General features: G+C 51.8%; 1 protein-coding gene across 8 annotated transcripts in view; it reads left to right on the top strand.

The window, feature by feature from the left end:
* AMOT (angiomotin) overlaps positions 1–15,539 on the top strand; it is a 64,845-nt gene extending 49,306 nt beyond the window's left edge. For 2 of the 8 annotated variants that reach the window (XM_074278444.1, XM_074278442.1), the window contains exons 9-15: positions 2,101–2,250; positions 2,868–3,058; positions 5,446–5,514; positions 7,701–7,826; positions 8,303–8,535; positions 11,094–11,609; positions 12,068–15,539. In XM_074278444.1, the coding sequence (XP_074134545.1) occupies positions 2,101–2,250; positions 2,868–3,058; positions 5,446–5,514; positions 7,701–7,826; positions 8,303–8,535; positions 11,094–11,609; positions 12,068–12,168 (1,386 nt within the window). In that variant the 3' untranslated portion in view covers positions 12,169–15,539. The remainder of the gene's footprint in view (positions 1–2,100; positions 2,251–2,867; positions 3,059–5,445; positions 5,515–7,700; positions 7,827–8,302; positions 8,536–11,093; positions 11,610–12,067) is intronic. The other 6 variants (XM_074278443.1, XM_074278449.1, XM_074278447.1 and 3 more) reach the window with 6 other exon arrangements.
* Positions 15,540–15,782: the final 243 nt, after the last annotated feature.

Below are 15,782 nucleotides of genomic sequence, written 5' to 3'. Positions count from 1 at the left end.
GACATAGCAGGTTAACTTGAGAGAAGCCGGAGCAGTGTGCCAAGGAGCCAGTTGGCAGCCTCAGCCTGGCCTCCTACCTCTTTGGGGGATGGGGGGTGGCCCTGGAGGTAACTGAGCTCACCTCCTCCTCTGGTTCTGAGATCTTCCGTGTAAGGGCTACCCCCCTCAACTTCTCAGCATTTCTTTTGGGTTAAGTGGAGGAGGCCCCATGACTGGGGCAGCTGGAGCAGAAGCATCCTCCCCCAGAATGCCCAGCCCGGACAGGCTGTAAATTAGGCCTGGGCCTGGGAAAGCCCAACGTGGCCTGGGCGGAGGACATTGGAGGGAACCTGGAGTCACTCCTGGCTCTGGGGCTTCCTCAGCTTTGTGATTTATAGGCAAGTTACTCGCTTTTCTGAGCTCAAATCTCCTGTTAAAAAAAAAAAGTGACAGCCAGGTAACTCCCTCGGGCTTTTGTGATAAGAGCACCTTAGAAACCCTCAAAGGGAAAGGCTGGAGAAATGGGGGACAGACACCAAGATGGAGACAGAGAGACATAGAGAGACACAAAGAGACAGACAGGGAAACACAGACAGAGAGACAGAGAAACACAGAGACACAGAGAGACACAAAGACAGAGACAGAGAAACAGACAGAGAGACAGAGAAACACAGACAGAGAGACACAAAGAGACAGAGACAGAGAAACAGACAGAGAGACAGAGAAACACAGACACAGAGAGACACAAAGAGACAAAGACAGAGAAACAGACAGAGAGACAGAGAAACACAGACACAGAGAGACACAAAGAGACAGAGACAGAGAAACAGACAGAGAGACAGAGAAACACAGACACAGAGAGACACAAAGAGACAGAGACAGAGAAACAGACAGAGAGACAGAGAAACACAGACACAGAGAGACACAAAGAGACAGAGACAGAGAAACAGACAGAGAGACAGAGAAACACAGACACATAGAGACACAAAGAGACAGAGACAGAGAAACAGACAGAGAGACAGAGAAACACAGACACAGAGAGACACAAAGAGACAGAGACAGAGAAACAGACAGAGAGACAGAGAAACACAGACACAGAGAGACACAAAGAGACAAAGACAGAGAAACAGACAGAGAGACAGAGAAACACAGACACAGAGAGACACAAAGAGACAGAGACAGAGAAACAGACAGAGAGACAGAGAAACACAGACACAGAGAGACACAAAGAGACAGAGACAGAGAAACAGACAGAGAGACAGAGAAACACAGACACAGAGAGACACAAAGAGACAGAGACAGAGAAACAGACAGAGAGACAGAGAAACACAGACACATAGAGACACAAAGAGACAGAGACAGAGAAACAGACAGAGAGACAGAGAAACACAGACACAGAGAGACACAAAGAGACAGAGACAGAGAAACAGACAGAGAGACAGAGAAACACAGACACAGAGAGACACAAAGAGACAGAGACAGAGAAACACAGAGATACAGAGAGACACAAAGAGACACAGAGAGACAGAGAAACACAGAGACACAGAGAGAGACAGAGACAGAGAGACAGAGAAACACAGAGACACAGACAGAAGGAAGAAAGAACAGAGACAGAGAGAGAGAAACACAATAGAGACAGAGAAGGAAGAACAGAAACAGAGAAACTCATAAAGAGACAGAGAAAGAAGGAAGAAGAGCAACAGACAGAGAAACACAAAGATACAGAGAAGGAAGGAAGAAAAGAGAGAAACACAGAGAGAGAGACAGAGAAGGAAGGAACAACAGAGACAGACACCGAGAGAGAAAGAGACAGACAGAGACAGCGACAGAAATGAGGGAGGGGAAGAAAGGGAGGGAAGGAGGGAGAGCTTGAGGGGAAGCAGATCTCTTCAACCCTTGAATACAGAGATTGTGAGTGGGCTAGATCAAGCTGAGTGCAAGGATGGTGAGACTCTGGAGGATTCAGGGACTCGAGAGCCATTGTAGCAGTTTCTGGCTGTGGCCTTGCCATCTACGCAGCCCCTGGGAGAGACCTGTTGGATCCCAGAGGCAGAGCTGGCCTGGCTTTGGGGTCCAACGGAGCCTCTTCCCTTCTTGCCCCTTGCCATCCCTCTTCTTTAGCTTAAGAAGAAGCAAGTGTATGTGGAGAAGGTGGAGAAGATGCAGCAGGCTCTGATGCAGCTGCAGGCCGCCTGCGAGAAGCGAGAGCAGCTCGAGAACCGCCTCCGGGCCCGGCTGGAGAGGGAGCTGGAGTCCCTGCGCTTACAGCAGGTAGGGGCAAGTAGGGGTCCCTCCGAGGGTGTCCCGAGGCACCGCCAAGCGGTTTCCCCTCCCTCTCCTGGGCCCGCTACTGCTATCACTTCCATACAACCACTAGAAAGCCTCTAGGGACAGGTGAATAGGGACTGTTGAGGGCATCCAGGCTGAACCCCTTGATTCTGAAGAGAGGGAAACTGAGGCCCAGAGAGGTAAACTGTCTTACCATTATATCTGACACTGCCCACCCTGCCTTCCTCCAGTCATTATTTCCTCACAATCTCACCATAGTAGGGCCACCAACAAACAGTGGCGGGGGGTGGGGGTAGAAAGTGTACTGGATTTGGAGTCAGGGGACCCAGGTTTCAATCCTGCCTCTGCCGAGTCCTGTGCCCCATGGGACCTTGGGCAAGCCCCTTCCCTTCTCCCAGAATAAGGGAGGAGGTCTCTTGCTGCGGCTTTCAGTCCTGGTGCATGTGATGAAGGCTGTTTTTCTCCTGAAGGTCCATCTTGGCGAGGTTCTGTCAGGGTTGGGTGGCCTTAGGAAGGCTTCGATTTCCTTGGCCCTGCCCAGAAAAGAGGCGCCTTTGCCCAATGAGGCAGGCCCTAATCTGAGGGATTTGTGCCGCCAGCGTCAGGGTACCTCACAGGTGACCAACCTCGCGGAGTACAGCGCCTCGGCCCTCATGGAGCTCCTCCGGGAGAAGGAAGAACGCATCCTGGCTCTGGAGGCCGACATGACTAAGTGGGAGCAGAAGTACTTGGAGGAGACGGTGATGAGGCAGTTTGCCTTGGAGACTGCAGCCACCGTAGCGGCGCACAGGTAAGAAAGGCGGGGGCTCCGTGGCTCCCTCCCTGCTGCTGCGGCCTTCCAAAGACTCGGGAGGATTTTGTAGTGGATGCCGCTCTGGGCTCTGTTCCCCCCTCCTTCTGCCAGCCGGCTATCCTGGGCCTCCAATCCGGTTCCCATCAAATCGGTGCTGGCTGTCCCAAAACTCTTGGCATTCTGCTTCCTGCCTCCTTGCCTTTATGTAGGCTGGTTCTCATGTCCTCTGTACTCACCTCCATCGCTCGCAAGCCTTCGCTTCCTTCCTTAGCGCAGCTCAAGTGCCTCCTTTTATCTTCGGTCTTTCTCAAGCCTCCAAGTCTTTAGTGTTTAGTTAGTGTTGTTAGTGTTTGCAGCCTTCTGAGTTTACTTACCATTATTTTGTGTAATTGGGGCGGGACTAAGCATCGATTAAACCCCTACAGTGTACCAGATACTGTACTAAGTGCTTTACAATTATGATCTCATTTGTTCTTCACCACATCCGTGGGAGGGAGGGGCTGTTATTACCCCCATTTTATTTCAGAGGAAACTGAGATGGACTTGCCCCAAATCATATAGCTAGTGAGTGTCTGAGGCTTGATGTCAGCTCCTGACTCCAGGCCCAGCACTCTATCCACCCAACTGTTCCTTGACGGTGGGAGTGCTCTGTGTCCCATATCCCAGTACCTAGATCCCAAAGAGCCTTCTAGATGCTTAAATCGAATCCACTGCAGACCGTGAGGGTGAGCAGGACACCGTTGAGAACCAATTGGATTTTAGGCCAAAATAATCCATGCCCAGCTTTCCAAAAGAGCCGGGGAGATCAGGTGGCTCCCATCTCTGTTCCACTCTGGTTCTTCAGGCCTATTGGGGGTGGGGAGGGCCCATTGGCATTCCATATCCAAGTAGGGTTCGAGGCGTGCACCAACCATGAGGCCATTCTTGCCCTTTCAGAAATAATATCTGAAGGCCCTGTTCTTGGCTACCAATAAATGAGCGGGCCTGATGGTTTTAATTCCTTCTCAGAGAGGATGGGGGAAGGGAAAATGGAAAAGAACTTTCTTTTTCTTTTCCTTTACCAGTTGAATTTTGGCACGTTATAGGTGAAAGGTAGGGTCGCTCAGCTCCCAACAGATAACGCGTTCCTCCTTAGCCAGATTCCCCGGCCAAAAGATCCAGCATCCCGACTTGTATGGTTAGTCAGTGAGTCTCTTGGGCAGGACGGGCAAATTAACTCAAATCCAGTCATTTGAGAAGCAGCGGGTGAACACCTCTTACTGCAGAGATGAAAAACAAAACTGCCTCTCATGGCCCAATTTGTCACACTGTCGTCCACTGGCTGGGCACTTGGCGTTGCTTCTCTTGCTACAGTGAAGAGTGCTGCTATAAATAATCTGGTATTATATGGAACCTTTCCCTCTCGTTGACCTTTGCTGGAGGGGGATGCCTTGTACTGGTGTTTCTGGGTCAAAGGGCATGGCCAAGTTAGTGATTTTTCTGGTAGAATTTCAGCTTATTTGCCAGAACGGTTGGAGTAGTTCATTGGTTCTATCTGAAGTGTGTTCTAGCACCTGGTTTTCCCCAGCCCCTCTAACAATTACCCGCTTTGAGTTCACTCAACTTTAACAGTCTGAAGGAAGTGTGAGAAAACTTCCAGGTTAGTTAAAAGTGCCCCTCTCTCTCCTAATCACTTATTTGGTCCATCCTTTCTTATAATTCTTCTTCTTCCCCATTGGTGGTCTCTGGCCTCACGGTTCATTTTGTAGCACTAGCACCCAGGATATGTTTGAGCCTTGCTGGTTAGGTCTAGAGGTGCAAGGGACCTTACAGGCTTTCTAGTCCAACTCCCTCATTTTTCCAAGGGGAGAAATGAGTCTAAAAGAGTTCGCCAGAGTTTCAAAAGTGAAAGAGCTGGAATTTGAACTCAGAGCTCTGTGGATTGGTCCATCACGTACCGTGGTGGCTCATCCACATTTTGGCTTGAAACCTAAGGTAGGGATAGTAATTCACTCCAAATGGAAGCCCAGTGCTTCCTCCACACGGTCCTTTTGTGTGAGGAGCTTGTTCTGAGGAGCGGTCCCGAGTGTCCGAAGCGCCAGGCTTCACCTCCATGAGGGGGTGGCTACACGGCTAGAGTAGGCGCCAATGGGGAAGGGGGGTGCCTAAGCTTCATTCATCCAGACACGGACAGAAGGCAAGCAGCTCTGAGTTCAAACATTGGCCAAGGCCTTGGGCCTTTGAGATAGTTTTTTAGTCTGCTCGATTCAATTTGTTGCATGTCCGTTGGAAGGACTATCCAAAGAGTGATGACTAAATAATTAATTCCCTAGCTGGGTTTCCCTTCTACTCTGCTGTCATACTAAGCTCTTTTTTTTTCTCATATATGTTCCTTCCCTCACTAGATCCCACATCAGTGAAGGCTCCACTCAGAGAGGTCTACCTCAGGAATGGTGGAATATTCTTCACAGAAGGTCTCGCTCTTATATTTGATGTTCTTCCCTTTGATTCATGTCACATTTCCTTTTCCCAAGAATGATTGCATATCTGCCAATTTGATACTCTGTGACTGCTGCAGTATAGTTGTATTGTCACATTACATTTTTAGAGAGAGGTGAGGGCTACCTCCAATATACCCCAAGATGGAGATTAGAACCAAATTAGAACCTTAGAATTTTGAAGAGTCTCCTCACCTATTTTCATATGCTAATATCAGCAGGGGAGAAATTCGTTTGGGGAGCAGAAACTAAGCATGGCATATCCCAAGCAGTTTCTGCGAGGCGAAATGTTGACCGCCATTCGATGGGCCGTGTGTTTGTTTTCATCCAGTGAAGTCCTTGTCCTCCTCCTCCTCCTGCCACCCTGTCCCTCTGAACCCCCAGCACCAAATGTTGACGGGTCTTAACAATGGAGGAGGAGTTGTGTGCACCAGAGCAGATCTGGAGTGTTTTGGCCTCCCGTCACATGGGGATCCGCTCCCGGTGAACAGGAGAGAGACTGCTCGAGGGTGGGAGCTGCTCCATTTTTGGCCTAGCGCTCTGCCTGGCACACAGTAGGTGCTTTCCAAGTGCCGGCCGAATTCATTTAAAGTGGTGCGATTTAAGAAAAAGAGCACTGGATTGGGGGAGATGGAAGACCACAGTCTCGCTACCGCTGGTCATCTTGGTCTAGTCTCTTGCCTTCTCTGCGTCTCAGTTTCCCACTGGCTTAGATGCTCTCCTCCTAAATCCAAACCTCTAAGGGAGCCCTCTGTCGTGCTGGGGGCCTCACTGGCTGTTTCCTCTGAAGAATTCTTCCAGTGACCCCACGTTTGCAGGCGCCGGGCCCGAGGTTCTCAGATTCTCCGTCTCAATTATCTGACAAGGCTCAGGGCCACCAAAGTAGCTTCTTACTCAATGCGAGTGGCAGCTGGCTCCGCCTTGGCCCCAGCCCTCCCCTGTAAAATTAGCCTTCTTCTACTTCCCATAGATCCAGGAGCTCAGGACGAGAGCTGGGAGGACCCTTAGAGGTCACTTGCCACAGTCCCTTCATTTGCTACCTTGTTTGAGCCATGCAATCAGCTGCTGGGATCCACTTTAGCAGCCTGGGTTCCGGCACTGCTGCTGCTGCAACTGGAGGTGCCCTCTCCTGCCTCACAGCCTCTGAGCACTTTCCTAGTATCCAGTTTGGCCTCTCCCAGCCTAGTTTGTCTCTTTCCCCCACTTTCCCCTGGTCCTGTTGCCTGGTTTCCTTCTCTAGGCCCACATGTACAGGAGGCCCATGGCCTCCTTGAACCTCAGGCTTTGGTAGTGGAGTCCCCCATGATCAGGAGCAAAGACTGAATGCCCCACTGGAAAGGGTCCTTGGGAGACCAGAGGCATAGTCAGGGACACCAGCAACCGCTGCTGACCCAGGTGCGCGAGTCCTGGAGCCTCCCAATGACCAATTGCCCCAATTCTCCCATCAACAGCCCATGGCCAGACTGTAGCTTTTAGTAGGTAGCCCGTGTGGCTTTGATTCCTGCCAAACAGAGGGCTGGAGCGGCAGCAATGTGATGCCTCTTTCCGGGGCTCTTGCAGCTTTGGGGGGGCTCGGGTGTTGGGTCCTAGCTGGGGACTGTGTGGCTGATTGACTTTCGGGGGGTCGTTGGGGCCCGTGTCCCATTTGTTGCTGTGCTCCCCCTCACTCCTCAAGGTCCCTGGCTTCGCCTGCCTCATGCAGGCTGGGTATTGACTCTGGACTCTAAGTTGGCTGCAGAAGAGAAGGTCTTTTGTGGCAGGGGGAGGGGGAGGAAGAAGAGAAGAAGGAAGGGATGTCTCCTGCTTACCTTGGAGGCTGGAAGAGAAAGGCAAAGTTAGACCTCCCCAGGGTGCCTAGGCCCAAGCTAAAGACCCGAGTTGGGATGGGGAAGTGGGCCATCGCTGAGGGAACTGACCTATTTCCTGAGGATGGTTCCCAGCTCTCAGAAATGGTCCTCAGTGATCTAGTCCAAGTTATTGTTCCTATAACCCTGCCCTAAGATGGGAGAACTTGGGTGCAGAGCCCAGAGCCTCTCTCGGTCGCCACCCTGAAGTGGGTTGACCCTGGTTCAAAGCTTTCTAGAAATTCTCCTGAAGGAAGAGAGCCCTCCTGGATTTGGTGGCCCTCCCAACAAACATCCTTTTATGCTTTCCTGATTCAGGGATACAACCAGCGGCGGCAGCCACTCTCCCAACACCAGCTATGACAAGTCTTTGGAGGCACGGATCCAGAAGGAGGAGGAAGAGATCCTGCTGGCCAACAGAAGGTGCCTTGATATGGAGGGCAGGTAATTGGGGCGGCGGCAGCAATCTGGATCCCCATGGGCCTGGCGCCCAGGTGTACCAGTGGAGCCGTAGTATCACCCCCCCCCCCCGGCCCGTCCTTTCAATTCGGTTGACGGCTTTTTTCCCGACCTCGGCCGGGATGCAATCCCCTCGTCTTTTCGTTATCGCTCTCTGGTTGTTGTGGTTAGAGGGATGAGGAAGTCGAGCAATTAAAGCGAGGGGCTAAACCCTGCACGCTTCTTCCTACCCTCGGATTCTCCCGAGCCGGCGCGCCTCCCCAGACACTGTCCACTCTCGGTCATCTCCTCGATGCCCCTGAAGATTTCTGGCTACTCGGGAAGAGGTCCCCAATCCCCTGACACTCCTCTCACCGTCTCTTTCCCATCATTCTCCCAAATGGCCCGCACTTGCTGATTTCTGCTTTGGCCCGAGCGTCCCCCAAGGCCCAAAGGCTGTTTTCCCACGCTTTCCCCCACAGGATTAAGACTCTTCATGCCCAGATCATTGAAAAGGATGCCATGATTAAAGTCCTCCAGCAGCGCTCCCGGAAGGAGCCCAGCAAGATTGAACAGCTGACACCCATGCGTCCGGCAAAGTCTCTGATGTCCATTTCGAACACCGGCTCAGGTTTGATCCCTCACTCCTCCACCCTCAGCAGCACCCCCATCCTGGAAGAGAAGAGAGAGAACAAGAACTGGAAGGGGAGTTTAGGTAATGAATAGGGAGCCGCTGGGAGAAGTGATACTCCTCAGGGAGGCTGGCCATCTAGCAAGGGGAAGGGAGCTGTCCAGCAGCTAGGAACAGGCTACAGCAAACAATGAGCCAGCAGATATGCCTCCTGTGGCACAGGCACTTGTTACTATCTCTTCATTGTCAAGACCACGGCCAGGGGCACGAAACTGGGGCTGCTGGGAAGGGGCAAGGAGGAGATTTGGGCATGCCGTGCTACCGCCAACCAACCTGGCCTGGCTCCACCTTAGTCATGGAGGTCTTTCTTGACCTCTTCAGGCTAGTATTCCCCAAAGTGAGGCCATTACAGCTCGTTCCCATGTGCCAGGGGTCTCTATAGCTCTACGAGATCTCTCTGATACATGCGGCAGGTAGAGTGCGTGCTGCTTCGGAGGTCAAGGCCCTTCTGGCTTAGCTCTCAAGGCCAGAGATGGCACCCAGCGGGATGCCTGGGAACATGGCCGTGATTCCAGTGGCTTCACCAAACTGGGAAAGCCTGGGAAGGTCAGGAGTCCTTAAGAGCAGGGCCTGTTTTGTGGGTGTCTTTGTGACCTTAGGGCCTTTTACATAGTAAGAGTCACTTGATGTTTATCTGATCTGAAACGAACCTCGGTTTTTAAGTTTCCAGATTTTATTAAAATAATATAATTGATTCTTGTTAACTCATAAACCATGGATTTACATTGTTCTTCCCTTGTGAATATACTCCCAGGACACTGTAGTGACATTGTTCAGAGGTGTGGAGAGGAGGTCGTTTTTATCTACAGAAAGCCATCAGTGACTTATTTGAACTTTTAGTCTTTTAAGACTTTCCCAGAGCATTGAGAGATATAAGGGACTTGGAGAGGATCACACAGCAACAGGGTCAAGGTGCATCTCTCCCAGCTCTCTTCACTATTCCCAGAGTGACAATACCTCCAGTCCAAGTGAGACGGAGTCTTTGAAATGGCTTTGCCCGGTGCCCTCCAGTAGATGACCCCTGCTCCTGCAGAGCCAAAGGGAGGGATGTATCAGAGCTCCAGGCTCAGCAAGTAGAGCGACCTTTGCCCTCCTGGGTCCCTTGCTTTCCAACTGACCTGAACTCAAGGCCTTTCTTCTCTTCTTTTACATGAAAGAGCAGGTGCCCGCATGCGGGACAAATGCAACTCAAGGATGCTCTTTCTAGCAAGACTTAGGAAGTCTGCGCAGCTCACTGGGCATTTTGTTCTTGCCACTTTCAGGATCTCAAACCTCCTGGTGTGGAAGGTCCCTCCATCTGTGCAGGGTAGCAACTCACTTACACTGGCCCGGGGCTCAGAGAGCTTACTCGACTACTATGGGCTACTGGCAGGATTGTAATGGAGGTTTTCTTGTCTCCCAGGTCTAGCCTCAGACCCACTCTGGGGCATTAAATGAGCCCCCCCTCTCCCTTCTCTCCTTTCCCCCCTTTGTCTTCCCTTCCCCTCTTTCTCTCTTTCCTCTCTTTCTTCTCACATATGCAGAAGAGACTTTTTTTTTTTTTTTTTTTTACAGTTTCTCAGAAGACATGTTTGAAAAATTGCAGATTTGCAAAATGAAATCAAACTGCTCCACATCTCTCTCTGTCTCTGGGTGTCTGGCTCTCCCTCCTTTCTTCCCTTCCTTCCTCCCACATTTGTTCTCTCTCTTTCTCGCTCTTCCTGCATCTCCTCCCTTCCCCCTCCATTGCTCTGCCTTCATCCTTTTCTCCCTTCCTTTCTCCTTCCCTCTCTGCCTTCCCCTCCTAGAGCTGGGGGAGAACTGGGGATGCTTTGCCAGACTGGAAGAGAAAAATCCCATTGGCTGAATGATGGGATGCTTTGAGCCCCCGATGTTTGGAGAAGAAAATTCTCCACGCCATCTAGCAGTTCTCCATTCGATGCCGGGCTGAGGCCTTTTGGGCAGTGCGGTAGCTGTTGTGCTTTGAGAAAACGGGCTTGTTGGAGCTCCGGCAGGGCGTTTGTCTTCCCTGCCTTTTATCCCTCCATGGGGCTGGCGGGCCTTGGCCTAAGTGTCCCTGACTAGCTCCTAGTAGCCTCGATCACAAGAAGGGAAGAGATGGTATGCCTCAGTAGGTGGCGTTGGCCTTGGAGTCAGGAAGATCTTGGTTAGCCGTGTGACTCTGAGCAAAGACTTTCACACCTCAGCTTGCCTCAGTTTCCCCATCTCTAGGATGAGGCTAGTAACAGTTCTGCCTCTCCAGTTGGGCTATGCGAGAGGAGAAACGGCAGCTAATGGTGGTATCAATGTTGTCTCAGCCTTCATAACAACACTGATCCGATGGGCCTTCTTCTAGCTCAGATTACGGGATAAACGAGGCAGTTCCTAGTGAAACACCTCCGATTTGCTTGTTCCCTGATTGGGGGGAGCGTAGGGATGGGGCCCCAAAGCCTCCCCGCCTTACTCCCCGTCGGGAATCAGACAGATCCCTGGGGCGTTGGGGACGGGGTTGGGACTCTCATTGGCTCACAGGAAGGACGCCGATTGGTATACCTCTGCAGTCACCAGAGGGTTTCCCATCCCTTCTCCTCTTCCCTTCACAGGTGTCCTCCTGGGCACAGAATGCCACTCTGAGTTATGCATCCCTTCTATCCCATCTTCCCCACCACTTTCAGCTCACTCCAAGACAGGCAGCCGTGACTGTAGCACCCAGACGGATCGGGGAGCCGACCCAACCAAAACTACTGCTGCTGCCGCCGCCGCCAATGCCACTGCAGCCACCGCAGCCGCTGCCACCATTGCCCCCGCCACTACCACCACCATCACCGGGCCCGGGCCCGAGGCAGCAGCCGTGGCCACGGCTGTGGCTAACGTCCCTTCTGCAGCTCCCACTCTTGCCGCCGCTACCGCCGCCACAGCCACCGGCACCGCTGTTGCTGCTCCCGCCGCTGCCGGGGCCACCGCTGGGGCCGCTGTCGGGGCCACTGCTGGGGCTGCTGCTGGGGCCGCTGCTGGGGCCACCACTGGGGCCGCTGCTCCGCCTTCTCTCCATCCAGCCTCTGGCCACGGACCGGCTCATTTCCCTACTCCAAACTTGGCCTATAATTCCGACAAGGCAGGTAGGTGATTCATTCTCCAAATCGGGTAACATGCTCCCTCGGGAGTTTGTGGAGCTCCCTGGCTTGCCCTTGGGGGTCTCTTGACTCTCTGCTGGGCCTAATGGCTCAGGACGACCTTACCTGGATGTTCTCAGGGAGATTGCTGATAACATCGAGTGCATCTCTCATAGGCTCTTCCAAGGGGAATGGACGGGGACAGAGTTGGCAACTCCTGCCTCTGGCGTCCAGTTTGCACAGATTCTGAGAAGGGACTGGAACCCCAACACAGCAAGGGGGGTAGTAGAAACAGGGAAGGGCTGCTTCCATCCCACTAGTGGCTTAAAGGGTTCCCCAAGCTCATTTTTCTGTCCCAAGAAACTGATTTGAATTTGTGTGTGTGTGTGTGTGTGTGTTGTGTCATGTGGGGTGTGGTGTGTGTGTGTGGGTGTGTGTGTATTGTTGTCTCTGCTTCCATTCAGATGGACCCGTTATCCGCCCTGGTGCTGTGGAAAGAAAAGTGAACGCCCGTCCTCCGGGACAAGACCACCTGGATCTGGAAGTTGTGGAGTATCTCATCTAAACTGGCCTAACCGAGAGAAAGAGCCGGTCACCCCAAACCGGGCTTTTCTCTTTGCTTTTGTTTTTCAAAAAGTCGTTTTGTTTAGAAACAGGGCAGTCCTTGAGTTGTGAGGAATAGTTACTCCCTCCCCCCAAACCCCTAGTGATAAGACCTTCAAAGGCAGAGTAATTAGGACATGCTTCGAATTAGGTTGAGATTGGATTTTCACTTGTTTGAATGCTGGAAGTATCCGCGTCTGGCTGGGAAACCTCATCTTAAATGCACCGGGTTCGCTTGTCAGTTTCAACCTTTTCATCCCATCATTGACAAATGTATTCACAACATGGAAATGAGAGACTTGGAGGCGCGCTTGGACCACGCGGCCAGTATGCAGGGAAAGTGCCATTTGATGGCGCCTGGAAAGGGGACTGGGGGATGGAACCGGGACCGGTCCCTTCTCCCCTACCCCCTTGCCTCAGCTTTCCCGTGCTAAAGAATGGAACCCATCGGGAGCGTTGGGAGTCTGGCCACTGGTTTTTTGTGTGCAGATTTCCTCCAAACCCCCTCCCCATCCTCTGGAATGGGGTGGAATCGGGAAATTGCTCAGAAAGGGATTCCCAACTTCTTGCGGATTCCGCATGGTCCAAGAGCAACATCACCTCCAGCGAGCTCTTTCCAAAGACCAAAGGATGCGTCTGGTGCAGATGGTGTCCTTTGGGATGTTGGAATGGGTTCTAGAAATCACCCGTGTCAGCTCCCGTCTCCCCAGATCCGTGCAAAGGCAGGGCCGTTACCAAGGCCAGAAATGGCGTTGAAAACGTGCAGTGAGGGCAAGATGTGAGCCACGGGCTGTCCCCGTCCACCTCTTCTCCTCACCAATTTGATCACTCTGGGGACAAAGGCCTTAAGAGACCTTTCAAAAGGGACAGGGAGACAGGTCCGTGTGAAGGGAGGAACCAAAGATATTCTTGAGAAATAGCTCTCCAAAACGCCACAGATAGAAGCGGGCTGCTAGACTCCCAAGTGGGGCAGCTGCCTTCCCATCCCAGTCCTCCCACTTTCTATCTGTGGGACGGGAAGCAAACTGCTTCTCCTCCCTCAGCCTCAGTTTTCACAACTGGGAAAGGGAGAAACCAGTCTCATGGGACCTACCTCAGGGGATTCCTGTAGGGCAGATGCTTTGTCAGCCTGAGAGCTGTTAGAGAGCGGTCCCATGTCCCGCAGCGGGCCCCCGCCCCTCGAAGGAAGTCTTCAGGAGGATCAGCGGGAGCAATGTCACTCACGGTCATTGCGGCAGAGACGGGGAGGGGACGGGCAAAGGGACTTAGTGGTAGAATCCCAGCAGGTAAAAGAATGGGCTTGCTCCTCAGACCATAATAATTAGAATGTTGATACATCCATCCATTCATCATTACAATAAGCTTAGAGCCAGGAGGGACCTTAGTCACTAGTTCATCCCCATTTTTTTTTAAATGATGGAGAAGACTGAGGTTCAGGGAGGGGGGGGGTGGCGGAGCTCCCAAGATCATACAGAGGGCCCGTGCCAGAGCAGAAGGCGGAACATAGGCCAATGCTCTTTCCACTGCACAGCACTGCTCCGCTCGCTCTTGGGGATCTTCTGCGAGGATTCCCCTTTTAATGAGCCAGGGCTGGAAGGGGAGGCAGGGGGACGTGGCCCGCTTCAGACCACCTGTGGGTGTGCTGTAATTGCCACGTCTCCCCTGCTTCCTTTTTCCAAGGTGGGCCCTTCTATCCACCTGCACCCTGAGCCACCTTCAGTCCGGGTTCCTTTTGGAGAAGAGAGACTCTGGCTCTCTTCTCTCCCGGTGGCACAGTGTCATCGATTACAGCTTCTCGGCAACCCAGAAGGCTGACCCAGACGCACAGCGGCCCACGGTCATGTGCTCCAATAACCATTATGATGTAGCTGCTCTTCTCCTCATTCCTGCCGTCCTTGAGCTTGAGAGCCCTAAGATGGGGGTTTGAGGAGAGGCTTCCCAGGACAGCCTCCCCCTCCTCAGCTTTTCTTTCTTCCATTTTCCCTGAAGGTCCCAGAATCACAGAAGGATTGTGCTGACTTAGACCCTGGGCCATCAGGGAAGGGGTTTCTCAGAATTTCAGTGGGGCTTCTGTGACCCCACCACCACCCCAGTTTCTCACCAGCAGCTGTCGAAATCAGGGCATCTGAAACTTTTCCACCCGTGACCCCTTTCCCCCAAAAAAATTTGTATACAACCCCGAGTTTATCGGGTTACAAATCCAACATTTCCCAATGATAAGAAATCACAGTTTTGCAAAACCCCCCCACATTTCGTTACAAGACCCCATACGGGGACACGAACCGTAGCTGAAGAAGCCGGGGTCCAAACAAACCCAAGTACTTCCCTTCCTTCCAATGGGTCTCATCTGCTTCTGATTTCAGGCGTATGGGAGAAACCTCCCGTTTCTTGTTAGTGACCGCTTGGGGCTCTCTCTCTGGCCCCTATCTATCTATGCATTTCTCTGGCACCTTCACTAGGAGGGAGGTCTTGTTTTACTTACTGGGGATGGGGTGGGGGGGAGGGAGGACGGGGGGCTTTGCATAGGGAGGGGGGAGGGGGAAGGGGGGGCAACATTAAGGCAGTGATAACTTCTGGACCTCGCACCTTCATTGGTCCAAAGTAACAATACAAAAAGCTAATCAATAACATTTCTATTGAGTTGATTTCTATTCACTAGATGTATTTTAGGATTTGGGTTTTCCTTTCTTTGTCTTTTTCTTATTTGTTTTTTGTTTGTTTTTTGTTTTTTTTTAAGCAAAGTGCATATTTTGAATTTGGTATCGTAACGATGAAGGCTTTACTTTTAATGCTGCTTTTTTTGAGTTTGGGGGTAAAGGGGTAGGAGAAGAGGGGGGAGGGGGGCACAAAGCCAAGGTATTGTGGGAAGCACCGTTGGGTTAAGTCTTGTTGGGAGAGTTTGGGGTGGATGTTGGCTGCCCTTTGGGTGGGGGGAGGGGAAAAGGGAAGGGAGAGGGAGGGGGGAGAGGGGTTTTGTTTTTTTGCTTTTGCTTTTTAAAGAGCCCTTAGAAAATCTGCGAACGAACGAGGCAGCTTGAATTCTGAAAGTGTGTAAATATGCACTAGTTTATAAATTATATCATCCTCTCTAGTAGCCATAAAATCTCAAATTAAAAAAAAAAATGTGATTCTGTGTGCAAGCGCGTGAATGTGTGTGTTGAAGGAGTTTATTTAAAATGTCTGCCTTCTTACTGCCAATGCTTTCTGAAGGAGGGAGTTGGGCGGCGGGCCGACCCCTGACATCTGTTCCCGTCCCGAGCCATCCTTCACTATCTCTAGTCTTAACTGTCCTGTTCTATCCTGATAACATCCAATAAAAGCTTTCTCTAGCCATTGACTCGTGGTCTGCTTTATTGGGGCTTCATGATGCGGCGAGTTCTTCCTTTGGTGCCATGGCCGCCTCCACAAACAAGGCCCCGATGGCCCGTGCCTTCTAAAATTTATCAGGTTAGCTTCTCGGGACCCACAAACAAGGCCCCGATGGCCCATGCCTTCTAAAATTTATCAGGTTAGCTTCTCAGGACCAAGACGTATAGTCCCCACGAAGTCTTAAAACCAAAGCTTGTCTATAACACG

Source organism: Sminthopsis crassicaudata, chromosome X, assembly GCF_048593235.1.
Source record: "Sminthopsis crassicaudata isolate SCR6 chromosome X, ASM4859323v1, whole genome shotgun sequence".
Classification (NCBI taxonomy): domain Eukaryota; kingdom Metazoa; phylum Chordata; class Mammalia; order Dasyuromorphia; family Dasyuridae; genus Sminthopsis; species Sminthopsis crassicaudata.
Note: the sequence above shows the minus strand (reverse complement) of the source record. Positions and strands in the feature narration are given on the sequence as shown.